The sequence below is a fragment of the Oncorhynchus gorbuscha genome, linkage group LG04 (genome assembly GCF_021184085.1).
Source record: "Oncorhynchus gorbuscha isolate QuinsamMale2020 ecotype Even-year linkage group LG04, OgorEven_v1.0, whole genome shotgun sequence".
NCBI lineage: Eukaryota > Metazoa > Chordata > Actinopteri > Salmoniformes > Salmonidae > Oncorhynchus > Oncorhynchus gorbuscha.
The window spans coordinates 35,990,312-36,017,999 of NC_060176.1; the positions used below are offsets into that span (position 1 = coordinate 35,990,312).

Below are 27,688 nucleotides of genomic sequence, written 5' to 3' on the forward strand. Positions count from 1 at the left end.
AGAGAGAGACACACATAGAGAGACACACAGAGACACACAGAGAGATAAACACACATTAAGATAGAGACACGCAGAGAGAGAGAGAGAGATACACACAGAGAGAGACACACAGAGAGAGAGAGAAAGAGAGAGAGACACACAGAGAGAGAGACACACAGAGAGATAAACACACACACACACATAGAGAGACAGAGAGAAAGAGAGACACACACACACAGAGGCAAACACAGAGAGACTGAAACAAACAGACAGAGACACACACAGAGAATAAAGATCCACATTCGTAACTAAACCTGCTCTCTGCGCCTGACTCTTCCTAGAAGCCTTAACAGAAGCCCGCACCCAAAGAATGGAGTCAGCAGAAGCAGCGATCACCCCTCTCCCAACAATGGAGGAGCGCATCCATCATCATCCAGCTGTCCTCCATCGGATCGGTTCAGCGTTGGACCAGCTGTTGGAGAGGATGGAGCGATGGGAGAGGAGTGGTCTACTGACGTCCACCCCAGCTCCCCCACAGACGACGCAACCCACTCCTCCCATGTCATCGTCTGGGTCCAGCACATTGTGTCTCACCCCCCCCCCCCCCCCCCGAGGGAGTACGATGGAGCGGCGGCTGGGTGCCAGGGATTTTTGCTCCAGCTCGAGCTCTACCTGGCTACCGTGCATCCGACTCCCTCGGGTGAGGAAAGTGTGAGCCTCCTCGTCTCCTGTTTGTCGGGTAGGGCCCTGGACTGGGCCAACACTGTCTGGAACAGCCCAGACTCGGCTCGGGACCACTACCCGGAGTTCACCCGCCGTTTTCGAGCTGTGTTCGACCACCCACCGGAGGTGAGCGACTGTTCCACCTCAGACAGGAGACGAGGAGAGCGCGGGACTTCGCGTTAGAGTTCCAGACCTTGGCTGCTGGTGCGGGGTGGAATGACAGGGCCCTGATGGACCATTACCGATGCAGCCTCCGGGAGGACATCCGCCGGGAGCTAGCTTGTTGGGACACCACACTCTCCCTCGATGAACTTATAGACATTTCGATCCGACTTGACAACCTGCTAGCTGCCCGCGGGCATTCAGAGGGGGTCCTGTCAATTCCACCTCCCAGCCCTCCCGCTCCAACTCCGATGGAGTTGGGAGGAGCTGCATCTAGGGGGACCGGAGGAGGAGGCTCCTCCTGCACCTATTGTGGCCGGAGAGGACACACTTCGGACCCGGCTCCGTGGCATCAGAGTCAGACCGAAGCTCCTGCGGTGGAGGAGTGGGTACAGTGCTCTAGAGAGACCTGGCGGGCAGTCCAGGACTCTCTCAAGCAGGCCAGTGAACGGCAGAAGAAGAGCGCTGACCGCCACCGCAGTGAGGCCCCTGTGTTCGCACCAGGGGACAGGATTTGGCTCTCGACACGAAACCTGCCCCTACGCCTGCCCTGACGAAAGCTGGGGCCGCAGTGTGTGGGGCCATTCAAAGTCCTGAGGAGGATAAACGAGGTGTGTTATAGATTGCAACTTCCCTCTTACTATCGCATTAACCCCTCATTTCATTTGTATCTCCTCAGGCCGGTGGTAGCTGGTCCCCTACAAGAAGGTGAGGTACCGGAGGTACCATAACAATAACAAGAGTTTATCACAATACTTTGTTATTGTTGGCAATGATACCTTTGTTGGCAATGGTCTTTCTGTAGCTCAGTTGGTAGAGCATGGCGCTTGTAACGCCAGGGTAGTGGGTTCAATCCCCGAGACCACCCATACGTAGAATGTAAGCACACATGACTGTAAGTCGCTTTGGATAAAAGCGTCTGCTAATTGGCACGTATTTTTATTTTTATTATTTACAATGACAGAGATCAAACGTTTTCTGTAAGTCTTCACAAGATTTTCACACACTGTTTTTGGTATTGTGGCCAATTCCTCCATGCAGATCTCTTCTAGAGCAGTGATGTTTTGGGCCTGTTGCTGGGCAACACGGACTTTCAACTCCCTCCAAAGATTTTCTATGGGGTTGAGATCTGGAGACTGGCTAGGCCACTCCAGGACCTTGAAATGCTTCTTACGAAGCCACTCCTTCGTGTGTTTGGGATCATTGTCATGCTGATAGATCATTGTCACGTTTCATCTTCAATGCCCTTGCTGATGGAAGGAGGTTTTCACTCAAAATCTCACGATACATAATATAATAATAATATAATAATAATAATATATGCCATTTAGCAGACGCTTTTATCCAAAGCGACTTACAGTCATGTGTGCATACATTCTACGTATGGGTGGTCCCGGGAATCGAACCCACTACCCTGGCGTTACAAGCGCCATGCTCTACCAACTGAGCTACAGAAGGACCATACATGGCCCCATTCTTTCCTTTACACGGATCAGTCGTCCTGGTCCCTTTGCAAAAAAACAGCCCCAAAGCATGATGTTTCCACCCCGATGCTTCACAGTAGGTATGGTGTTCTTTGGATGCAACTCAGCATTCTTTTTTTCCTCCAAACATGACGAGTTGAGTTTTTACCAAAAAGTTATATTTTGGTTTCATCTGACCATATGACATTCTCCCAATCTTCTTCTGGATCATCCAAATGCTCTCTAGAAAACTTCAGATGGGCTTGGACATGTACTGGCTTAAGCAGGGGGACACGTCTGGCACTGCAGGATTTGAGTCCCTAGCGGAGGAGTGTGTTACTGATGGTAGGCTTTGTTACTTTGGTCTCAGCTCTCTGCAGGTCATTCACTAGGTCCCCCCGTGTGGTTCTGGGATTTTTGCTCACCGTTCTTGTGTTCATTTTGACCCCACGGGGTGAGATCTTGCCTGGAGCCCCAGATCGAGGGAGATTATCAGTGGTCTTGTGTGTCTTCCATTTCCTAATAATTACTCCCACAGTTGATTTCTTCAAACCAAGCTGCTTACCTATTGCAGATTCAGTCTTCCCAGCCTGGTGCAGATCTACAATTTTGTTTCTGGTGTCCTTTGACAGCTCTTTGGTCTTGGCCATAGTGGAGTTTGGAGTGTGCCTGTTTGAGGTTGTGGACAGGTGTCTTTTATACTGACAACAAGTTCAAACAGGTGCCATTAATACAGGTAACGAGTGGAGGACAGAGGAGCCTCTTTAAGAATAAGTTACAGGTCTGTGAGAGCCAGAAATCTTGCTTGTTTGTAGGTGACCAAATACTTATTTTCCACCATAATTTGCAAATAAATTCATTAAAAATCCTACAATGTGATTTTCTGGATTTTTTCCCCCTCATTTTGTCTGTCATAGTTGAAGTGTACCTATGATGAAAATTACAGGCCTCTCATGTTTTTAAGTGGGAGAACTTGCACAATGGGTGGCTGACTAAATACTTTTTTGCCTCACTGTAAGTCACATGGACTCACTCTGTGTGCAATAATAGTGTAAAAACATGATTTTTGGATTGACTACCTCATCTCTGTACCCCACACGTACAATTATCTGCAAGGTCCCGCAGTCGAGTAGAGAATTTCTAACACAGATTCAGCCACAAAGACCAGGGAAATTTTCCAATGCCTCGCAAAGAAGGGCAACTATTGGTAGATGATTCAACATTTTTAAAAAGCAGACGTAGAATAACCCTTTGAGCATGGTGAAGTTATTCATTACACTATGGATGATGTATCAAGGAATAAGGAAATTGCTCAGGGATTTCACCATGAGACCAGTGGTGGCTTAAAACAGTTACATCATTTAATGGATCTGATCGGAGAATAATGAGAATGGATCAACAACATTGTAGTTACTCCACAGTACTAATCAAATTGGGGCGGCAGGGTAGCCTAGTGGTTAGAGCATTGGACTAGCAACCAGAAGGTTTCAAGTTCAAATCCCTGAGCTAACATGGTCATCTGTCATTCTGCCCCTGAACAGGCAGTTAATCCCACTGTTCCTAGGCTGTCATTGAAAATAAGAATTTATTCTTAAGCCTAGTTAAATAAAGGTAAAATTGACAGAGTGAAAAGAAGGAAGCCTGTAAAGAATACAAATATTACAAGACATCCATCCTGTTTGCAACAAGGCAGTAAAGTAATATTGCAATAAATGTGACAAAGCAATTCCCTTTTTGTTTTGAATACATTTACATTTAAGTCATTTTGCAGACGCTCTTATCCAGAGCGACTTACAAATTGGATACAAAACCAATACCACACACCACTCTCCATATTTTCAAGTATATTGGCAGCAGCATCATGTTATGGGTAATCGTTAAGAACTGGAGAGTTCGGAAAAACGGAACGGAATGGAGCTAAGCACAGGCAAAATTCTAGAGGAAAACCTGGTTCAGTCTGCTCTCCACCAGACACTGTGAGATGAATTCCCCTTTCAGCAGAACAATAACCTAATCACAAGGCCAAATCTGAAATGGAGTTATTTACCATGAACAGTTACAAGTATTGACTTAAATCTACTTGAAAATCTATGGAAAGACTTGAAAATGGCTTTCTAGCAACTATCAACAACCAATTTGACGGAGATTGAAGAATTTTGAAAAGAATAATTGGCAAATTTGACACAATCCAGGTGTGGAAAGCTCTTATAGACTTAACCGGAAAGACACAGCTGTAATTGCTGCCAATGGTATTTCTGCAAAGTATTGACTCAGGGGGTGGGAATACTTACGTAAATGAGACATTTCAATAAATTTGCAAACATTTCTAAAACATGCTTTCACTTTGTTATTTTTTAAATCCAGTTTGAATTCAGACTAACACAAATGTTGAATAATTAAAGGGGCATGAATACTTTCTGAAGGCACTGTATGTCAGTTTCATTAAGACGGCAGAACTGGCAGTGTACAAGCTCAACCTTTATTGACAGAGTACAAGATCACACATGAGCTGGTATGACACTTTCTCTCATTGGTAGCCCAAAGAGCTCTAACCCAAGGCCATGCCTCCAGTGGCATACCACTCTGCATACCACTGCTGGTTTGTTTCTGAAGCTAAGCAGGGTTGGTCTAAAGAAATATCTCAATGCCCCAGGGCAGTGATTGGGGACGTTGCCCTGTGTAGCGTGCCATCTTTTGGATAGGACTTTAAATGGGTGTCCTGACTCGCTGTGGTCACTAAAGAACCCATGGCACTTATCGTAAGAGTAGTGTCAATCCCAGTGTCCTGGCTAAATTCCCAGTCTGGCTCTCATACCATCACAGTGACCTAATCATCCCCAGTTTATAATTGGATAATTCATCCCCCCTCCTCTCCCCTGTAAATATTCCCCAGGTCGTTGCTGTAAATGAGAATGTGTTCTCAGTCAACTTACCTGGTTAAATAAAAACACATTCCTCCAGATCCTCAAATAGGCTACAATATATTTTGTCAGAATGTATTTTTATTGTACTTGACACATATTAACAGCACAAAAATGCATTTTAAATTACCACAAGAATTACGACAAAAATGTTACATTATCGGTCAGGTAGTGATTTCTTTTCAAGCTGAAGAGAGGCACGACTATATAGTCACATTTTTTTTAATGAAGTTGAATATGACAGAAGTTTTTGGGGTGAAATCAAATGTTTTTTTTAAACCATAATTTAAATGACATCACTAACCACATTCGCATCCACAGTTTTTATACGAGTATAGTCATACCGTATATAAAAAAAATCAAGACAGCGGTGATGGAAACTGATGGTTCAGTTTTATAAATGCCGACAGAAAATGTGTTCGTTGGTGGGATATTTTTGTGTCTGTAAAATGAATTATGCGTGACATGGCAGTGGAACCGCCTTTATGCGCAAATATTGATATATAATAACAATCAAATTGAAGTAAACTTGGAGTCACGCAATAATATGGTGTGTGGTCCTCCCACTACGACTCCGGAAAGCATGCAGTTTATAAGGCTACAGATGAAATCATTTATGATGATCTTCACAGGGTGGTGACAGTAATCTTGATGTTTCTTTCCAATAAATATTGAGGGTCTGATTCAGGTGACATGATGATCGATGCTTGACTGCCGTTTGACAAATACAAATATTCTCGCTCTTATCCATAATAATCTCATCATGTAGACTAGCCTACCCGCACTGTATCTACGAACTGTTGGCTAGAGTGCATGTGCGAAGACCAAAGTAGGCACACAGCTTTTGTGAGGAAACTATTGGTAGAGTTGAAAATGCAATGGAAACACGTTGAACTGTAGATTTTTATTCGGTACATGTAAACTTAAGCGAAAAAGTACATTTTGTGTGCACTACGTCATCATTCACTGATTTTTATACGCCACAAGTCTGTTTGGTGGAAACACACCGCTGGTGGGAAAATGCACATATTTTCTTTACGTCGATTTTATAATATTCACATGGAAATCTGTTGCCAATTGGATTGAAACCTAGCTAATGCCAAAGTTTTGGCTTGGTGGCAAATTCTCCATTGATCAACACGTAAAGAGTAATTTAAGAATCCTCTGAAGGGACAAACTATGTTATATGCCGAATTAGGAACAACTTTGGCCACCCTGTCGACTAGATGTCATAGTTATGCATTTCTGGAATTGTCAGGCATTACATGCACTTTAACAAAGATGCAAATGCATGTACATGCATCTCTGGAATAAATGTTAAGACATTACATGCATTTTAACAAAGATGTAAATGTATGTACATCAAAGTTAAATATATTGAGAAAAAAAGATGTATGGGATGAATGCACTAATGTAAGTTGCTCTGGATGAGAGCATCTGCTAAATGACTAAAATGTAAAATATATATGTTTTAATCCAAGTAAAGATGTACTGATGAGTTCGGAATTCCATGATCGGAACTCAAGAGCTGCATTAACTGTATGTAACCTCTAAAGCAACCTCTATCGCTTCATGCAGACAGCTACTGTCAGACTCATACAGACTAGACTAGAACACTCAAGTGACCATGTAAAGCCAATGAAGCTGAAGACAAAATTAAATGTGTGAGGACAACAAAGGATTCCCAGCTAGCTCATAATGTCCCCATAGTGTTCCCTTGAGGTTCTCCTTTGGTTATTTGAAAAATGACTTTCCCACATCGTTCTGGGAACCAACATTTGTTTGCTGGGTTTTCATTTTTCAATTAGGAGCAAACTGCAACAGGACCACATGCTCATGAAACTGCATAAGGAGTGGTTATTGTAAAAGCTGTGAACAGGCCCTGCTGAACGTGCTACAAGTGTTGTTGTCAGATAAAGCATGGGAATGTTGGGGCCACTAGAGGGACATAAAGTCACTTCTCTTTAACCACCCTCACTCCATGGCAGTACAATAGTTTTATATGGCTGAATCTCAATTGTATATCCTTGATCCCAAAGAGATCCTATTCAATTATATGTAGTTCTACATAATTATATCCTTGTCATTTCTCCTTGCCTCCTTCTGAGAGGAGGATCTTTTGCTACAAAGTGCTTTGAGAAGGAGATTAGGATTTGAGGAATGAAGGAATAACAATTGATATTTACCCAATGATTCCATACCATCTGAATGAGCAGATACATTATTATTATTAGGGATCTACAACCTTCACCAAAGAATGCCACAGATGGAAATTTGCTAACTTGACAACAAAATATTTTAAGAGGGGGAAATATGACTTGTTCATCTGAATTGATTGGTATTGTTGTTAGAATATATAGAGGACTGAGAATCTACCTACAGAAAAAAATAATAATAAAGGCACATTTGAAGCGTCTAATTCTCATCATTCAAATGGACAAACCACAGAATTAGTGGAGCTTACAAGATATTAGACATCAAAACGTTTGCCTGAATGTGGAGTACCAGACTAAACTGTATTATGTCAGATACCGGTCACCAGTTTGTAGATTAATATTTCAGTATTTATGAAGAGCAATTTCAACAACACGATGCACATAAATGGTAAACTATTACAAATTAAGCTTTTTTAATTTATTTACTTTATTGTCACATACACCTGTTCGGTGCAGTGAAATGTGTTGTTTTACAAGGTCAGCCATAGTAGTACGGCGCCCCTGGAACAAAATAGGGTTAAGTGTCTTGCTCAAGGGAACATCAACAGATTGTTGGCTAAGGTATTCTAACAAGCGACCTTTCAGTTACTGGCACAAAGCACTAACCGCTAGGCTACCTGCCACCCAGTTGGCTACAGTACCTGCCGCCCAGTTTCTAAATCGAAATTCATTTTGAAGCACTTAGTTTCTCATTACCACAGTCAGACTGAATCTTAAAAGGATTTTCTATTTACCACTATTTAGTATGTGTAGTAGTAGTAATGTATGAGTTAATTCCGGCAGGTGTGTTTGAAACTCTACCCTCATAGATTCCGTCCGACCCTCCTAATAAAGTGATTTATGATTGGTGGATGGGGATGCATAGTGGTTGTGTAGTCTTCAGAGACCAAAGAGAGTGAAGCATGTTAACATGCAGGGGTCAGGACCAAGGCCAAATAAACACTAAAACCCCAGTTAGGATCATGCAAAGTCAAGTGATCACCATTTGGTGTGAAAGCATGGGTGCTTCAGCTCAAGGACATGGCACAGTAAAGCAGCACAGCGTAACATACACAAGTCCAGACTCTTAGAGCTATACATGCTACATTTCATCTCCTTACGATACACCTTTTAAAAATTTTCAAAGACAAAAAAGTGTCTCAATGGCAACCTATTCCCTAAATACTACAGTCCTACATGGGGAACAGGGTGCCATTTGAGATTTTCCCAAAGATTGATCAATCTCCACCAACTCTGATTTGATCTGCTGGCAGAAGAACCATGTTTCACGTCAATGATGTCACGCCCTGGGAGAGGGATGATGAGGTCACACAATGACACCTCACTTCCTGTCTACCCTTCCTCGCAGAAAACACATTCAAAAGATCACCCCATCATCGCCTAAAAACAACAAGGATTTTCTTCCTATGTTCCTTCTCAATTCTCTCTCTCTCTCTCTCGCTCTCTTTTTCTCTCTATCTCTTCAATAATCCACTCTCTCTTTGTCGTTCATTATCCCAGGTATGCAGGCGTGTTGCCCACATAGAGGGACAGGGTTGCCAGGGTCCCGTTGCTCGCAGTGACTGTCCCTCAGGCCGGTAGGCGGGGCTCTATCTTAAGAGAGAGGTCATAGAGAGTGTCCTCATCCATGATCAGAGTCTTGTCCAACAGGTACTGAGTCACCTGGATAGAGGGAAGGGGTACACACTGAAGACTAGGAAAATAGCCATTGGCAATATAAAAAGTGTCTAGTAAGTAGGCGTACCTTAGGCTGGTGTTCTATCCTGTAGGGTGTCTGCTGGAACTGGCGGATCTCTCGGATGATGTGGGAGATCTAGGACACACAGCATTTACATCACAGCTCTTCATCACATATCTCAGAACTCAATTAAATCTATGGCAGATCAATGGAAACAGCAGTGCTGCAGCTTCACTGAACATGTTCATGCTGTATTATGGGATGAAAGTGGTTTATGGGATGAAAGTGGTTTCATGGGATGAAAGTGGTTTCACATTGGAATACAATGGGATGAAAGTGGTTTCACATTGGAATACAATGTGTGTCAAATCAAATAAAATGTTATTTGTCACATACATCGTAAACAACCGGGGTAGACTAACAGTGAAATTCTTACTTTTACTGGCCCTTCCCAACAATGCAGAGAGAAAATACAGAGTGCATGTGTGTGTGTGTTTACCATCCTCATCTTGGAGAAGTTGACCAAGCCCTCCTCAGTGAAGTTAGGTGTTCCTTCCTCGATAAAGGCTAGGTCAGTCAGGTACATACCCAGGTAGGGCACACTGGGAGGGTTACAACTGGGGAAGAGAAAAGTAGGAGGGAGACAAGAAGAGAGTTTAGGGACAAAATATTCTGGGTCACACCTCCCTCACTGAAAATAAAGTTTTCATCAATAAGATTTGTGTCTCACTTTTTCAGGGTTTCCCTCAGGTTTTTGAATCTCCCTTCAGACGACACAGTCTTCTGCAGCTTGTCCATCAGGGCTTTAGTCTGTCAAAACCAAACACAACCATGTTTTAACGTGTCTGGTTTAAAATCAACAAATACAAAAAAATAAAACTCTTGCACACTTGTATTCTTGATGCTTTCAACAATTGAATGGATCTTATTTAGCAATGTTTCATTCTCAAACTACTTTCATAAGGGTCTGAAATCAACCCCTCACCTCTACCCCTTTCGCTAACGCCTAAGTGTTTAGCTCCACCCAGTCTTCCCAGTGGATACTGGGGAGCTTTCCCCGTGTACCGCTATTAGATCTGAGAACAGATCTTCAACAAAGCTTTATTAGCAAAAAATGTATTAAATTGCTCTCCCTTTCTCCCGAAGTGTGCACTCGTACACTTCCCTTCATGGATTTAAAAATAATGCAGTGTTGGTGAGGAATATGGTGGGAACTCCCTCCAGCCATGCTTGCACCAATCCAATGCATAAAGTTGATTGACGTGCCCGTGCGTCACACAGTGATACCATTTTGAATATTGGATAGTATTCCATGTGCTTATGCTAGAGACTTACCTTATTGTAGTGGCTGCAGCCCAATCCCTTCTTTCCGCTGATATAAAGCTTGCACCTATTCCATAACATGGGGCTTGTGAAAGCTGTGTTTTCTACACATGAGAGGATCCGGACATGAAAATCTTCACAAACTTGTCTGTAAAATCCGAACCGTTTGCACTACAATTTAATAAGTCAGCAACATCAAAAGGCGAGACTTTCACAACCACAGAGTTGTTCGACAACGTACACCGGCTTCAGGGGAGTCGTCTGATGTTAACCCCGTACAGGGATGCAAAAATGGCACAACGTGTATAGGGGGTAAAAAGTGCCTTGAAGAAAAACGTCTTTAAAAAAAAATGTATCCCTGAGTTTTCTTATATCGCTCAGATATAGGACAGACACATCAAAACCTTATTCCATATGATTTATTTTTTGACTGTCTGTTTTGTCATGTACAAATGTGTTATTCAATGCATTTATATGGGCAATAGCAGTAAAGGCCAAATTCAATGTTTTACAAAATAATTGTAAAATGTTTGTTTATATAATTTAATATCAAATGGCTAAATTATCAATTTTATGACCATTTAAAAAAATGCAATATGTTAGTGTCACGACTGGCCTGTGAGGATCAGGTTCCAAAGGATCACGGTTCTACAGAGATATTCCTCCCTCCCGCAGAGAGCGAGAGGTACAGTTGAAGTCGGAAGTTCACATACACTTTAGCCAAATGCATTTAAACTCAGTTTTTCACAATTCCTGACATTTAATTATAGTAATTTAAAAAAATCTTAGGTCAGTTAGGATCGCCACTTTATTTTAAGAATGTGAAATGTCAGAATAATAGTAGAGCGAATGATTTATTTCAGCTTTTATTTCTTTCATCACATTCCCAGTGGGTCAGAAGTTTACATACACTCAATTAGTATTTGGTAGCATTGCCTTTAAATTGTTTTACTTAGGTCAAACGTTTCAGGTAGCCTTAACAAACTTCTCAAAATACATTGGGTGAATTTTGGCCCATTCCTCCCGACAGAGCTGGTGTAACTGAGTCAGGTTTGCAGGCCTCCTTGCTCGCACATGCTTTTTCAGTTCTGTCGATAGGATTTCTGTCGAATTTTCGATAGGATTGAGGTCAGGGCTTTGTGATGGCCACTCCAATACCTTGGCTTTGTTGTCCTTAAGCAATTTTGCCACAACTTTGGATGTATGCTTGGGTTCATTGTCCATTTAGAAGACCCATTTGCAACCAAGCTTTAACTTCCTGACTGATGTCTTGAGATGTTGCTTCCATATATGCACATAATTTCCCCCCTCATGACGCCATCAATTTTGTGAAGAGCACCAGTCCCTCCTAGAGCAAATCACCCCCAAAACATGATGCTGCACTCCTGTGCTTCACGGTTGGGATGATGTTCTTTGGCTTGCAAGCCTCCCCCTTTTTCCTCCAAACATAACGATGGTCATTATGGCCAAACAGTTCTATTTTTGTTTCATCAGACCAGAGGAAATTTCTCCAAAAAGTATGATCTTTGTCCCCATGTGGGGTTGCAAACTGTAGTCTGGCTTTTATATGGCGGTTTTGGAGCAGTGGCTTCTTCCTTGCTGAGCAGCCTTTCAGGTTATGTCGATATAGGGCTCATCTTACTGTGAATATAGATATGTTTGTACCCGTTTCCTCCAGCATCTTCACAAGGTCCTTTGCTGTTGTTCGGAGTTGATTTGCACTTTTCGCAGTAAAGTACGTGCATCTCTAGGAGACAGAACACATCTTCATCCTGAGCGGTATTGCGGCTGTGTGGTCCCATGGTGTTTATACTTGCATACAATTGTTTGTTCAGATGAATGTGGTACCTTCGGGTGTTTGGAAATTGCCCCCAAATGATGAACCGGACTTGTGGAGGTCTACAATTTTTTTCCTGAGATCTTGACTGATTTCTTTTAATTTTCCCAAGCAAAGAGGCACTGAGTTTGAAGGTAGAGCTTGAAATACGTCCACAGGTACACTTCCAATTGACTCAAATGATGTCAATTAGCCTATCAGAAGCTTCTAAACCCATGACATAATTTTCCAAGCTGTTTAAAGGCACAGTCAACTTAGTGTATGTAAACTTCTGACCCACTGGAATTGTGATACAGTGAGTTATAAGTGAAATAGTCTCTCTGAACAGTTTTTGGAAAATGACTTGTGTCATGCACAAGGTAGATGTCCTAACCGACTTCCCAAAACTATCATTTGTTAACTGACCTTAGAGCTTTTTATGTCTCTATTTTGGTTTGGTCAGGGTGTGATTTGGGTGGGTATTCTATGTTCCTTTTTTAATGTTTTTGTATTTCTTTGTTTTGGCCGGGTATGGTCCTCAATCAGGGACAGCTGTCTATCGTTGTCTCTGATTGGGAACCACAGGTAGCTTTTTTCCCACAGGGTTTTTGTGGGTAGTTCATTTCTGTTTAGTGTTTTGCACCTTTCAGGACTGTTTCGGTTATTCCCTTTGTTATTTTGTTATAGTTTTCAGTTTTAATAAAGAAAGCATGAACATTTACCACGCTGCGCTTTGGTCCGATGATTCCTCTTCTTCAGACGACGAATACCGTTACATGGAGTGGTTGAAAAATTTGTTTTAATGACTCTAACCTAAGTGTATGTAAACTTCTGACTTCAAATGTATAGAGGGATTGATGGGGGGGGGGGGGGGTTATAACCACACGCCCATCGTAAATTATAAGGCAGCAGCCCAACTCCTTCCTTGTCTCTAATGTGACATACTGGAATGTGTGTGCCTTATGGAGAATCTACCTCAGAACTGTAACATGCAATAAATGGACTTCGGGACATTATATTTCATCAGCCAAAATGGTGGTAACAATGATAGATGGAATATAAAAATGAATGTCGTTTTTGTTATGTTATTATAAATTACATGACAACGTTATAATGAAAACATTGTAACTTGAACAGTTTTCATAATGTTTGCATACTGTGCATTTTGTAGAAAATATCCAGATCAAAGAGAATGTTTTTGTAACGATGAACTGTGATTTTAGTTGTCTAAACGAGATTTTAGTTTCCGTCTTCATAACAAGTTCTCTGGGTTTCCTGGAGCATAGCTCGTTACAAGGCAAGGTTTGTTCTAATACCTGGAAACCCAGAGAGCATGTCATAAAGACCGAAATGCCCCTTTTAGACCCGAGGGTATAAAACATGTGAGTTAAGAATTTTACATGCAGACTAAGTTTACCACGCGCTGCAGCCGAGGTTTTACGACTAGTCGTGACCCTGAAACACAACACAAGATTGAAGACAAAAAAAATCAAGTTCATGGTGGAGTAGCGATTCTGTACTGTATCTGAGAAGGTGAATTCAAGAAAGACCAACCGGTTAATCTCTTCAAATCATTGGTTGTCTACACGGCCCTCCTACCCAAGCTGGGAGCGTTGACACAGCTGATTAGCCTCCTAAGAAGACTACTCTCACAGAACAAGTACTAGGCAACAGACAACCAAGAGAAAGAACATTGTGTGGACAATCAGTAAAGAAGGAGACTCGGCCATCAAAAGAAAAGGGCGTCGGCCAAACCTATCCCACTAAGCAGAACTCGGTCCACGAAGAGATACCCAATGGAGACCTTCAACATGTAAATATATTCTGACCCATAAGAGTGACAGTTCGGGGCAAGGTGTTAGAGCTAACCTAAGCATAGTTTACAAATGTATCTAAGTGTGCTTTTCTCTCATGCACTTTCTCTCTTTCTCTCTCTCTCTCTCTTTCTTTAAAATCTCCATCTTGTGTAACACGTGTCATATTGTGTTGGACCGCTAGGGACCTGTTGCCATTGTATTAGGTTCTAATCAATAGCCTAGACTGTGTGTGTGTGTGTGTGTGTGTGTGTGTGTGTGTGTGTGTGTGTGTGTGTGTGTGTGTGTGTGTGTGTGTGTGTGTGTGTGTGTGTGTGTGTGTGTGTGTGTGTGTGTGTGTGTGTGTGTGTGTGTGTGTGTGTGTGTGTGTGTGTGTGTGTGTGTGTGTGTGTGTGTATCCTATGTTACCATTTACCTTGTTAGTAAATAAATAATCTACTCAATTTGTGTGGTACGGAAAGCCCCGAGTTTGTGCAGATTTACGAATTATCCGACGTTCAGAATGAGACTGATGAAACGTTACATCTTTAAACAAACTTTTCCCGTGGTGCCCCAGGTTACTGAGTTAATGGTTACCTGATTAATTTAATCACGTAATTCTAAACATAGTTAATCATTCGATTAATAGCATGTCATCACATTAACAATAATACGTAATGACAGTTAGCTTAGTAGATCTAAGGGCAAGGGAGAGTGATTGAGTGCAGACCTCTGGAGAAGGGTAAAGAATTAGAACAATTTCCCACCTGTTTGCAGACTTTGGCCCATGTCTTCTTCAACCTGTAGATGGCGCTGCGGTTCAGAGCTGAGGTGATCTCTAAGACTCCATTGTAGTTATTGAGGCAGCGGCAGATGTCGGCCACAGCAACCCATTTTTCAATAGAGTTGGCCCTGGAGCCCACGTCAGTATGGGTCATGATTTGAGACGCCACCAGGTTGCTCATCTAGAGAAGGGTGAGAGGGGAAAGACAGAGAGAGAGAGAAAGAGACAGGGGGTGGAAAGCAGAGAGGAAAAAAGGAGACACACTCACTTTAAGTATAGCCCACTGGGCACAGACGTCAGTTCAACGTCTCGTTTTGATTTACATTTGGTTCAGTTGTCAACTAACCTAAATTCAACAAGAAATCAACAAAAAATTTCACCATGTCATTGGATGTAGGTTAAAAGTTGGGGGGGGGGGGGATACTGCCCTTACATTGATGACTTTTTGCAAGTCCAATCAGTTTTCCAAGTTGATTCAACGTCATGACATAGATTTTTGGGGTTGAAATGATGTGGAAACCAAGTTGATTCACCCAGTTTTTGCCCAGTGGGAGGCCTCCAAATAAAGTAAAGACACACACACACAAACTCACATCATTGAAGTGCTGGCTGGTCTTCATGATGTAGGGTGTCCTCTCAGACTTATCCACCTTCATCCAGCCCTGCCCCAGGAACTCCCTGATAGAGAGACAACACATACTGATATGAGATCATCACAAGAAATGATATCATCACTTTAGTCACTTTGGTGACAGACTCACAGACTCACTCATAGGGGATACTCCTGAAGACGATGTGGTCCAGTAGTGTGATCTGTTCAGCCAGCTCCATGGCAGACAGAGACTCAAAACACTCTGACCTAGGGCACTCCACCTGGAAGAGAACATACACACACCAGCATGAGACATACATACACACACACATGCATCCACGCGCTGTACACATACACATACAGTGGGGCAAAAAAGTATTTAGTCAGCCACCAATTGTGCAAGTTCTCCCACTTAAAAAGATGAGAGAGGCCTGTAATTTTCACCATAGGTACACTTTAACTATGACAGACAAAATGAGGGGGAAAAAACCATAAAATCACATTGTAGGATTTTTAATGAAGTTATTATGCAAATTATGGTGGAAAATAAGTATTTGGTCAATAACAAAAGTTTATCTCAATACTTTGTTATATACCCTTTTTTGGCAATGACAGAGGTCAAACGTTTTCTGCAAGTCTTCACAAGGTTTTCACACACTCTTGCTGGTATTTTGGCCCATTCCTCCATGCAGAGCTCCTCTAGAGCAGTGATGTTTTGGGGCTGTTGCTTGGCAACATGGACTTTCAACTCCCTCCAAAGATTTTCTATGGGGTTGAGATCTGGAGACTGGCTAGGCCACTCCAGGACCTTGAAATGCTTCTTACGAACCCCCTCCTTCGTTGCCCAGGCGGTGTGTTTGGGATCATTGTCATGCTGAAAGACCCAGCCACGTTTCATCTTCAATGCCCTTGCTGATGGAAGGAGGTTTTCACTCAAAATCTCACGATACATGGCCCCATTCATTCTTTCCTTTACACTGATCAGTCGTCCTGGTTCCTTTGCAGAAAAACAGCCCCAAAGCATGATGTTTCCACCTCCATGCTTCACAGTAGGTATGGTGTTCTTTGGATGCAACTCAGCATTCTTTGTCCTCCAAAAACGACGAGTTGAGTTTTTACAAAAAGTTATATTTTGGTTTCATCTGACCATATGACATTCTCCCAATCTTCTTCTGGATCATCCAAATGCTCTCTAGCAAACTTCAGACGAGCCTGGACATGTACTGGCTTAAGCAGGGGGACACGTCTGGCACTGCAGGATTTGAGTCCCTGGCTGCGTAGTGTGTTACTGATGGTAGGCTTTGTTACTTTGGTCCCAGCTCACTGCAGGTCATTCACTAGGTCCCCCCGTGTGGTTCTGGGATTTTTGCTCACCGTTCTTGTGTTCATTTTGACCCCACGGCGTGAGATCTTGCGTGGAGCCCCAGATCGAGGGAGATTATCAGTGGTCTTGTATGTCTTCCATTTCCTAATAATTGCTACCACAGTTGATTTCTTCAAACCAAGCTGCTTACCTATTGCAGATTCAGTCTTCCCAGCCTGGTGCAGGTCTATAATTTTGTTTCTGGTGTCCTTTGACAGCTCTTTGGTCTTGGCCATAGTGGAGCTTGGAGTGTGCCTGTTTGAGGTTGTGGACAGGTATCTTTTATACTGATAACAAGTTCAAACAGCTGCCATTAATACAGGTAACGAGTGGAGGACAGAGGAGCCTCTTAAAGAATTTACAGGTCTGTGAGAGCCAGAAATCTTGCTTGTTTGTAGGTGACCAGATACTTATTTTCTGCCATAATTTGCAAATAAATTAATTAAAAATCCTACAATGTGACTTTCTGTATTTTTTTCCCCTCATTTTGTCTGTCATAGTTGAAGTGTACCTATGAAGTCAATTACAGGCCTCTCTCATCTTTTTAAGTAGGAGAACTTGCACAATTGGTGGCTGGCTAAATCATTTTTTGCCCCACTGTATACAAACACAAGAGCAACAACCATTCAGCTGCAGAACAATGCGATTCAACAACAACAACAAAACAGCCAGTCTACCAGCTCTGACTGACAAGGGTTCGGTGAAAAGCTGTACATATGTGTTCACAGAAAGGAGAAATAAAAGGCTCAGTAATTTATGTGTTGAGACAATTAGTTGCCGTGGCCTCTGGTGGTTGGTTTGAGCTGATTTTCTCTCTGGTCACCCCCAAAACCAATTATTTATTTGGCCGCCTCTCCTTCCAGTTCTCTGCTGCCAATGACTGGAACAAACTACAAAAATATCTGAAACTGGAAACACTTATCTCCCTCACTAGCTTTAAGCACCAACTGTCAGAGCAGCTCACAGATTACTGCACCTGTACATAGCCCACCTATAATTTAGCCCAAACAACTACCTCTTTCCCTACTGTTTTTATTTTATTTTTTGCTTTGCTTTAATGCTTTGCTTTATCTTGGCCAGGTCGCAATTGTAAATGAGAACTTGTTCTCAACTTGCCTACCTGGTTAAATAAAGGTGAAATAAAAAAAATAAAAAAAATCCACAATTAACACACAAGGTAATTAACCCCCCCCCCAAAAAAAACATGGTGTGCGTCACGAGAAAGAAGAATAAGAAGGGAGATATAGAAGAGAAATTAGAGAGAGAAAAACATAAACAGCTTTCGGTGATGTAAGATGTGGACAAATATATTAGGAGCAATATATACCTCTATCTGGAACTCAATCTCTATAACACACCACACACACCATTTTTCTAACTCTTTTCTCCCCTTTCCTTAATCTTTCTCTCTCCCTTCATTTACCTCTAACCCTCTTACACTCAACCTCTTTCTCTCCGTCACTGACTATCTTATGGGTGGCCCATTAAGATTTTGTGTCGGAAAATTCTGGATGTAGCCAATGCTTTTTCAATGGGAGTCATCTCTTGCCGGATGAAAGACAATGGCCGTGATTTTACGACAAACCATGTACAATATGTCCACCTATGAACATATGCAACTTCAAAAGAAGTCGACATTATTTTAACTTTTGAAGAACAAAAACGCACAATGACTATGTCATATATGATTTCATCATTGATCATGCGTCCATACCATACCCTACTTTACGAACTGTAATGTTGATGTTATAAAAAAGAAAAACAGCAGATGGTGCCTAAGTCTCACAGGCTGGCAGGCCTATTTATATCAGCATGTCTGAGTTCTGCTTAGTGGGATAGGTCAACTAATCTATAGATCACAGGAGGCTGGTGAGGGGAGGATAGCTCATAAAAATGAAAAATTATGGAATGGAGTGAATGGAATGGTATCAAACACATGGAAATCATGTGTTTGATTCCATTTAATCCGTTCCTGGTCATGGCTTTTTGTAGAGACACGGACCAAGGCGCAACGAATGTTGAGTTCCACATCATTTATTAATAGTGAAACTTAACAAAAACAACAAAACAAGAAAAGGGTGCGGTCCCCACTTCACCATTGTCTTAGTCCGCCTTATTGTCTGCTTCCGTGGCCTCCTAACCACGGCGACCCCTCTAAATGACCCCACTGGACTGAGGGGCAGCTCGGGACAGAGGGGCGGAAGCTCTGGACAGAGGGGCGGAAGCTCTGGGCTGAGGGGCACTGACGGCCCCTGGCTGACTGGCGGCACTGGCGTTCCCTGGCTGACTGGCGACACTGGAGGCCCCTGGCAGACTGGCGGCGCTGGGCAGACGGGTAGCTCAGATGTGCCAGTTCGTCTTGTATGTTCTCAAGTCAACCAGGGCTGTTTTCCCGTGCTCCTTTTTTCTAGTCTGCCCGGTTTTGACCCTTGCCTGTTTTTTCTGGACTCCGTACCCGCCTGCCTGACCCTTCTGCCTGCCCTGACATCGAGCCTGTCTGCCATTCTTTACTTCTTTGACTCAGAATCTGGTTTTGACCTTTTGCCTGTCCACGACCATGCTCCTACCTACTCATTTGGATTATAAATAAACTACAAAGACTCTAACCATCTGCCTCCTGTGTCTGCATCTGGGTCTCACCTTGTGCCCTTATATCTAGTACTGAAAGCATAAGCTAAAGCTAGATAGTACTGCCATTCATAAAATGTGGTGAGTTGTTGACTCAAAGAAAGAGAAAGACAATAGTTTAACAATTTTAAACAAATACATTTCTACCAAAATGAAGGAGAAGCAAAACAGAAAGTGTATTTTTTTTTCACTTTCAGTTTCCCTTACTAAAATACCCCGCTCAAACAGACGGATGATATGTTAGCTAGATGGCTTTGATGGCGCTGACAGAAGCAAAAAGCTTGCAGTATTTTTTTTTTTTGTATGTTATTTATTACATTATTAGTCTAGCAAGATTGTTATGTTATTACATACAGCCGGAAAGAACTTTTGAATATTAGAGCGGCAGTAACTCACCAGCATTACGACCAGGAATATGACTTTCCCGAATTGGATCCTTTGTTTGTACCCCCCCCCAGGGCAATTGAACTTTTCCCAGACGCTGCTCCAAGACGACGCCGGCAGAGAAGAGGTATTCGGAGCAGACTTCTAGTCCGACTCAAGAGGTGTGCACACCATCCACCACATCCAAGTACATTACTCGGTAATATTCAGTCTCTGGACAATAAAGTAGATGAGCTCAGAGCAAGGATCTCCTTCCAGAGAGACATTAGGGACTGTAACATACCCTGTTTCACGGAATCGTAGCTCTCTCCAGATATACTGTCCCCGTACAGCCAGCTGAGTTCTCAGTACATTGCGCAGGCAAGAATAAAGAACTCTCCGGGAAGAAGAAAGCCGGGGGTGTATGCTTCATGATTTACTACTCATGGTGTGATTGTGATAATGTTGTGATTGTGGTAACGTTCACCCGACCTAGAAAACCTCACAATCAAATGCCGACCGTATTACCTCTCAAGAGAATTCTCTTTGGTTATAGTCACAGCCGTGTATATTCCCCCTCAAGCCGATACCACATTGGCCCTCAATAACTACACTGGACTTTATGCAAACTGGAAACCACATATCCTGAGGCTGCATTTATTGTAGCTGGGTATTTTAACAAAGCAAATTTGAGGAAAACTCTACCAAAGTTCTATCAACACATTGACTGTAGTACTCACGCTAATAAAACACTTGACCACTGCTACTCCAACTTCCGGGATGCATGACTCCATTTTGCTTATCCCTTCCTATTCGCAGGAACTCAAACAGGAAGTACCCCTGCTAAGGTCTATTCAACGCTGGTCGGACCAATCGGAATCCATGCTTCAAGATTGTTTTGATCACGCTGACTGAGAAATGTTCCGGGTAGTCTCAGACACTGAGAAAGTGATTGTGTTCATCAGGAAAGTTATAGTGGATGTTGTTCCCACTGGGACTATTAAAACCTACCCAAATCAGAAACTGTGGATAGATGGCAGCATTCGTGCAAAACTGAAAGAGCGAACCACCGCATGTAACCATGGCAAGGTGACTGGGAATATGGTTGAATACAAACAGTGTAGTTATTCCCTCCGTAAGGCAATCAAACAGGCAAAACGTCAGTACAGAGAAAAAGTGGAGTCGCAATTCAACAGCTCAGACACGAGACGATTGTCTACAGACAATCACGGATTACAATGGGAAAACCTGCCACACCGCGGACACAGTCGTCATGGTCCCGGACAAGTTAAACACCTTCTTTGCCCACTTTGAGGATAACACAGTGCCACCGATGCGGCCAACTCCCATGGACTGCGGGCTTTCGTTCTCAGTGGCCGTTAACCCTCACAAGGCTGCCGGCCCAGACGGCATCCCTAGCTGCGTCCTCAGAGGATGCGCCGACCAGCTGACTGGAGTGTTTAAGGACATATTCAATCTCTCCCTATCCTAGTCTGCAGAGAGAGCACACCCCTATCCACATCGATAGGACCGCAGTGGAGAAGTTGAAAAGCTTCAAGTTCCGTGGCGTACACATCACCGACGATGTGAAATGGTCCATCCACACAGACATTGTGGTGAAGAAGGCTATAAAAGGCTACAAGGCCATCAGACTATAAAATAGCCATTGATAGCCGGCTCCCACCAGATTACTTAACCCTGCACCTTAGAGGATGCTGCATAGACATGGAATCATTATCATTTTAATAATGGAAAACTAGTCGCTTTAATAATGTTTACATACTGCTTTACTCATCTCGTATGTATATAATGTATTCTATTCTACTGTATTTTAGTCAATGCCACTCCGACATTCCTCGTCCTAACACTAATATATTTCTAATTCCATTCTTTAACTTTAGATTGTTGTGAATTGTTGGATATTACTGAGCTGTTGGAGCTAGGAACACAAGCATTTCGCTACACCCGCAATAACATCTGCTAAATATGTGTATGTGACCAATAAAATTGGATTTGATTTGACTATCCAACACAACACTGGAACTCTTCCAAGTCAAGGTAAGCTTTCGGTTTTACTAATTTATTGCCACCAGGGCCCGCCGGTGTAACTGCTTACTGTAATGTGTAACTGCACACTGTAATGTTACTGCATGATTGTAGAGGGTTTACTAACGCGTTAGTTCTATTAGCTATGCTGACTATGACAGTACTTTAGCTAATATGGTGACACCGATGTAGGCTGTGTGTAGGGGTTTGGCTTGGAAAGTTTTTTTTGCCTGGTCACGCTGATGCGTTGTGCATTGAAGTTCACAAGCGAAGGGAAGAGGTGAGAGTGTTACGCGTGATCAGGTGTGCATTCATTCCGCTGATTCAGGATAGCTTCAAATAGTCCTTGTTGAGGAATATATCCATTCCTCTCGAGTTCTTGGCTCTTTCCTGAACCTCAGGAACTTGACCACTATCTTGACCATCTGACCACTGTCGGCCTGGGCCTGTCACCTGGGTTGGTGGTGGGTTTTCCAGTCCTGTGGGCGTGCTCCACCTCAATCTTCCTGTGGTCCATCTTGAGTTTTTCCGAGATAATTTCCCACCATCCAGGTCTCATGTGGAGATTCTGCAATTCTGTCCACAACTATTGTTGTTCCACCTTGATTGTCCTTTGAGATAATCCGATTTCTCACTGTTATCATGGATTCACATACAGAACTGAGGTCCTCTCTCAATAACATACAGATTGCTGTCATCTTGACATTCTCCTGTTTAAACTCATCGAGCTGACCCTGGGAGAACTGCAAACTGTTCTTCAGATCCTGGACCACTCTGGTCAGGTCGTCCATTATTTTATTAGCTGACTCCACCAGTTTTTGGACAAAACACTTGAAGCTATTTCGTGTCATTGTAACAACTGTTTGTAAAACTATTTTTGTTCGCTTAAAATATCCTTCACAGGTGATAGAGAGACACCACTGTCCTCCACGGTACTCCCACTGGCTTTGGTCTTTGTCATGGTAACATCATAGATTACGCTGTTACTCCTCGCAGATCCAGACAGGGCAGGTGGCGACGAAGATTGATAACAACCAACATTAGGGTTCAAGACAGCCACAAGCTTAGAACAATCCACTCCACTGATCCCTGACCTATGGTGGGTGCAGACATCTGTTCCAGCTCAGCAATAGCACACTTGATTATTAACCTCAGGGGGCATTATTTTCACCTCCGGATGAAAAGCGTGCCCAAAGTAAACTGCCTGCTACTCAGGCCCAGAACCTAGGATATGCATATCATTTGGATAGAAATCACTCTAAAGTTTCCAAAACGGTTAAAATAAGGTCTGTATAACAGAACTGATATGGCAGATGAAAACCTGAGAAAAATCCATCCAGGAAATGGGATTTGTTTATGTTTGTAGTTTTATATTGAATGCCTATACAGTATCCCATGACTTAGGACTAAAATTGCACTTCCTATGGCTTCCACTAGATGTCAACAGTCTTTAGAAATTGTTTCAGGCCTGTATTCTGAAAAATGAGGGAGTAAGACCACTGAGTGAGTGGACCCTGGAAAGTCCCCAGACCTGTTTGCTGCGCACGACCGAAAGCACACCTTTCTTGTTTTTCTTTTATATTAACGAAGCTATTGTCCGGTTGAAATATTATTGATTATTATGACTAAAAAACAACCTGAGGATTGATTATAAACATCGTTTGACATGTTTCTATGAACTTTACTGATACTATTTGGATTTTTCATCTGCCTGTTGTGACTGCTTTTGAGCCATTGGATTACTGAACAAAACACGCCAACAAAACTGAGGTTTTTGGATATAAAGAGGGACTTTATCAAATAAAACAAACATTTATTGTGAAACTGGGAGTCTTGTGAGTGCAAACATATGAAGATCATCAAAAGTAAGTGATGAATTTTATCGCTATTTCTGACTTTTGTAACTCCAATACTTGGCTGGTAACTGTTTGTAATATTTTGTGTGCTGGGCACTGTTGTCAGATAATCACATGTTATGGTTTCGCCATAAAGCCTTTTTGAAATCTGACACCGAGGTTGAATTAACAAGAAGTTCATCTTTAAGCCGATGTATAACACTTGTATGTTTTATGAATTTTTATTATGAGTATTTCTATTTTTGAATTTGGCGCTCTGCAATTTTACCGGATGTTGGCCAGGTGGGATGGTAGCGTCCCACATACCCATAATAAGATAACTAATTAGGTTTGATACATTGAATCAGGTGTGTTAGTGCTGAGCTGGAACAGAAGCATGCACACCCAGCAGGGTTGGCCTGTTCCATTTCTAATAGGTTTATAAACTCAGCAAAAAAATAAACATATTTCTTTCAGGACTCTGTCGTTCAAAGATAATGAGTAAAAATCATTCCCCCCAGAAATGTCTGGGAACTTGCAGGTGCCTTGGTGGAAGAATGGGGTAACATCTCACATCAAGAACTGGCAAATCTGGTGCATTCCATGAGGAGGAGATGCACTGCAGTACTTAATGCAGCTGGTGGCCACACAAGATACTGACGGTAACTTTTGATTTTGACCCCCCTTTGTTCAGGGACACATTATTCAATTTCTGTTAGTCACGTGTCTGTGGAACTTGTTCAGTTTATGTCTCAGTTGTTGAATCTTGTTATGTTCATACAAATATTTACAAATGTTTGCTGAAAATAAACGCAGTTGACAGTGAGAGGACATTTTTTTTTTGCTGAGTTTACATTTTGTGTTTACTTAAACTGTATTTTTGTTCACAAAATGTGCTAACATAGGTACATATACAATCCATGGTATACAAGGATGTACCCTTATTCTCTTGGTGCATTCATTGGGATCTCTTCATCTGCTTTACATCTCTCTGTATCAGAGGACAGAAAGCATCACAAAAGAAACAGGCTGCATTACACTCAAATTAGACAGCCCTGAATATTATGTTGTTATATCTCTCTGTCCTCAGTTTTTCTCACTAGGAACTGGAAATTTAGAATATTTTCATAATGTCCTTCCACAAAGGTACCTGCCCCATCCAGAGTAGCCTACTCTCCATTCTGAAAGCTTGAACTGCGAGCTAATCCATTCACCCTCTTCCATGGCTGTTAGCTAGCTACCTAGCTACAAATTCACTTAGACTTACAATGATAAATACATCAAGATAGCTAGCTGACTAGCTAATATCAAGTTAGCAAACTGGTGAAATTGAATCGACTTAGCCAGCTATACAGTATGTAAAGTTAGCTAACATTACATTAGCAGCTCATTTGAGTTAGCCTGCACACTAAGGTTCTGTAGCAAGCTAGCTAGCTAATAATACATTGATTTTGATAATTTAAAAATATATTTACTTACTTGAAAAGGGGTTTCCACTGCCTCTGTTTTCTGGCTCCTTAGAAAAACTAAATAATTAGCAATCTTCCCGAAGATTCCGGTGGTAGCAAAATGCAGCCAGCCAATGTGGACGATTGGAGAACTTCCAACAGACTGATTTTGGTCTTCCAACATGGTGACTGGTGCGGTTGTTAGGTGATTTGTGACACAACTGTAAGCCCTCTATGATTAGTGACACCATATAAATGTGTTCTTATTCTATTTCTATGGAAACAAATCAGCACTAATCATTGCTAGCTGATCTATACTTCCGGTGCCGACAGAGATGGCCGCCTCGCTTCGCGTTCCTAGGAAACTATGCAGTTTTTAGTTTTTTTACATGTTATTTCTTACATTAGTACCCCAGGTCATCTTAGGTTTCATTACATACAGTTGAGAACTACTAAACATAAGAGCAGCGTCAACTCACCATCAGTACGACCAAGAATATGACTTTTGCGAAGCGGACCCTGTGTTCTGCCTTTCACCCAGGACGACGGAATGGATCCCAGCCGGCGACCCAAAAAAACGACTTCGTAAAAGGGGGAAACGGAGCGGTCTTCTGGTCAGACTCCGGAGACGGGCACATCGTGCACCACTCCCTAGCATTCTTCTCGCCAATGTCCAGTCTATTGACAACAAGGTTGATGAAATCCGAGCAAGGGTAGCATTCCAGAGGGACATCAGAGACTGTAACGTTCTTTGCTTCACGGAAACATGGCTCACTGGAGAGATGCTATCGGAATCGGTGCAGCCAGCTGGTTTCTCCACACATCGCGCCGACGGAAACAAACATCTTTCTGGTAAGAAGAGGGGCGGGGGCGTATGCTTCATGGTTAACGTGACGTGGTGTGATCATAACAACATACAGGTACTCAAGTCCTTCTGTTCACCTGATTTAGAAAGAATTCCTCACAATCAAATGTCGACCACATTATCTTCCAAGAGAATTCTCTTCGATTATAATCACAGCCGTATATATTTCCCCCCCAAGCAGACACATCGATGGCTCTGAAATAACTTTATTTGACTCTTTGCAAACTGGAATCCATTTATCCGGAGGCTGCATTCATTGTTAACAAGGCTAATCTGAAAACAAGACTCCCTCAATTTTATCAGCATATCGGTCTGTTCAACGCTGGTCCGACCAATCTCATTTCACACTCCAAGACTGCTTCCATCACGTGGACTGGGATACGTTTCGTATTGCGTCAGACAACAACATTGACGGATACGCTGATTCGGTGAGCGAGTTCATTAGAACGTGCGTTGAAGATGTCGTTCCCATAGCAACGATTAAATCATTCCCAAACCAGAAACCGTGGATTGATGGCAGAATTTGCGTGAAACTGAAAGCCCCGAACCACTGCTTTTAATAAAGGCAAGGTGACCGGAAACATGACCGAATACAAACAGTGTAACTATTCCCTCCGCAAAGGCAATCAAACAAGCTAAGCGTCAGTATAGGGACAAAGTAGAATCTCAATTCAACGGCTCAGACACAAGAGGTAAGTGGCAGGGTCTACAGTCAATCACGGATTACAAAATGAAAACCAGCCCAGTCACGGACCAGGATGTCTTGCTCCCAGGCAGACTAAATAACTTTTTAGCCCGCTTTGAGGACAATACAGTGCCACTGACACGGCCCGCAACTAAAACATGCGGACTCTCCTTCACTGCAGCCGACGTGAGGAAAACATTTAAAGGTGTCAACTCTCGCAAGGCTGCAGGCCCAGACGGCATCCCCAGCCGCGCCCTCAGAGCATGCGCAGACCAGCTGGCTGGTGTGTTTACGGACATATTCAATCAATCCCTATCCCAGTCTGTTGTTCCCACATGCTTCAAGAGGGCCACCATTGCTCCTGTTCCCAAGAAAGCTAAGGTAACTGAGCTAAACGACTACCGCCCCGTAGCACTCACTTCCGTCATCATGAAGTGCTTTGAGAGACTAGTCAAGGACCATATCACCTCCACCCTACCTGACACCCTAGACCCACTCCAATTTTCTAACCGCCCAAATAGGTCCACAGACGATGCAATCTCAACCACACTGCACGCTGCCCATCTGGACAAGAGGAATAACTATGTGAGAATGCTGTTCATCGACTACAGCTTGGCATTTAACACCATAGTGCCCTCCAAGCTCGTCATCAAGCTCGAGACCCTGGGTCTCGACCCCGCCCTGTGCAACTGGGTACTGGACTTCCTGACGGGCCGCCCCCAGGTGGTGAGGGTAGGCAACAACATTTCCACCCCACTGATCCTCAATACTGGGGCCCCACAAGGGTGCGTTCTGAGCCCTCTCCTGTACTCTCTGTTCACCCATGACTGCGTGGCCACACACGCCTCCAACTCAATCATCAAGTTTGCGGACGACACAACAGTGGTAGGCTTGATTACCAACAATTACCAACAGTGGTAGGCTTGATTACCAACAATGACGAGACGGCCTGACACTCAACGTCAACAAAACTAAGGAGATGATTGTGGACTTCAGGAAACAGCA

At 42.8% G+C, this 27,688-nt stretch overlaps 1 protein-coding gene across 1 annotated transcript in view; it reads right to left on the reverse strand.

Annotated features, from left to right (window-relative positions):
- Window positions 1–5,317: 5,317 nt before the first annotated feature.
- Window positions 5,318–27,688, reverse strand: part of LOC124034010 (ras-specific guanine nucleotide-releasing factor 2) — a 148,832-nt gene continuing 126,461 nt past the window's right edge. The window contains exons 23-29 of the mRNA XM_046346624.1: window positions 15,628–15,731; window positions 15,452–15,536; window positions 14,842–15,039; window positions 9,873–9,952; window positions 9,642–9,759; window positions 9,209–9,277; window positions 5,318–9,126 (exon numbers count right to left, since the gene is read on the reverse strand). Of these exons, the coding sequence (XP_046202580.1) occupies window positions 9,034–9,126; window positions 9,209–9,277; window positions 9,642–9,759; window positions 9,873–9,952; window positions 14,842–15,039; window positions 15,452–15,536; window positions 15,628–15,731 (747 nt within the window). The 3' untranslated portion in view covers window positions 5,318–9,033. The remainder of the gene's footprint in view (window positions 9,127–9,208; window positions 9,278–9,641; window positions 9,760–9,872; window positions 9,953–14,841; window positions 15,040–15,451; window positions 15,537–15,627; window positions 15,732–27,688) is intronic.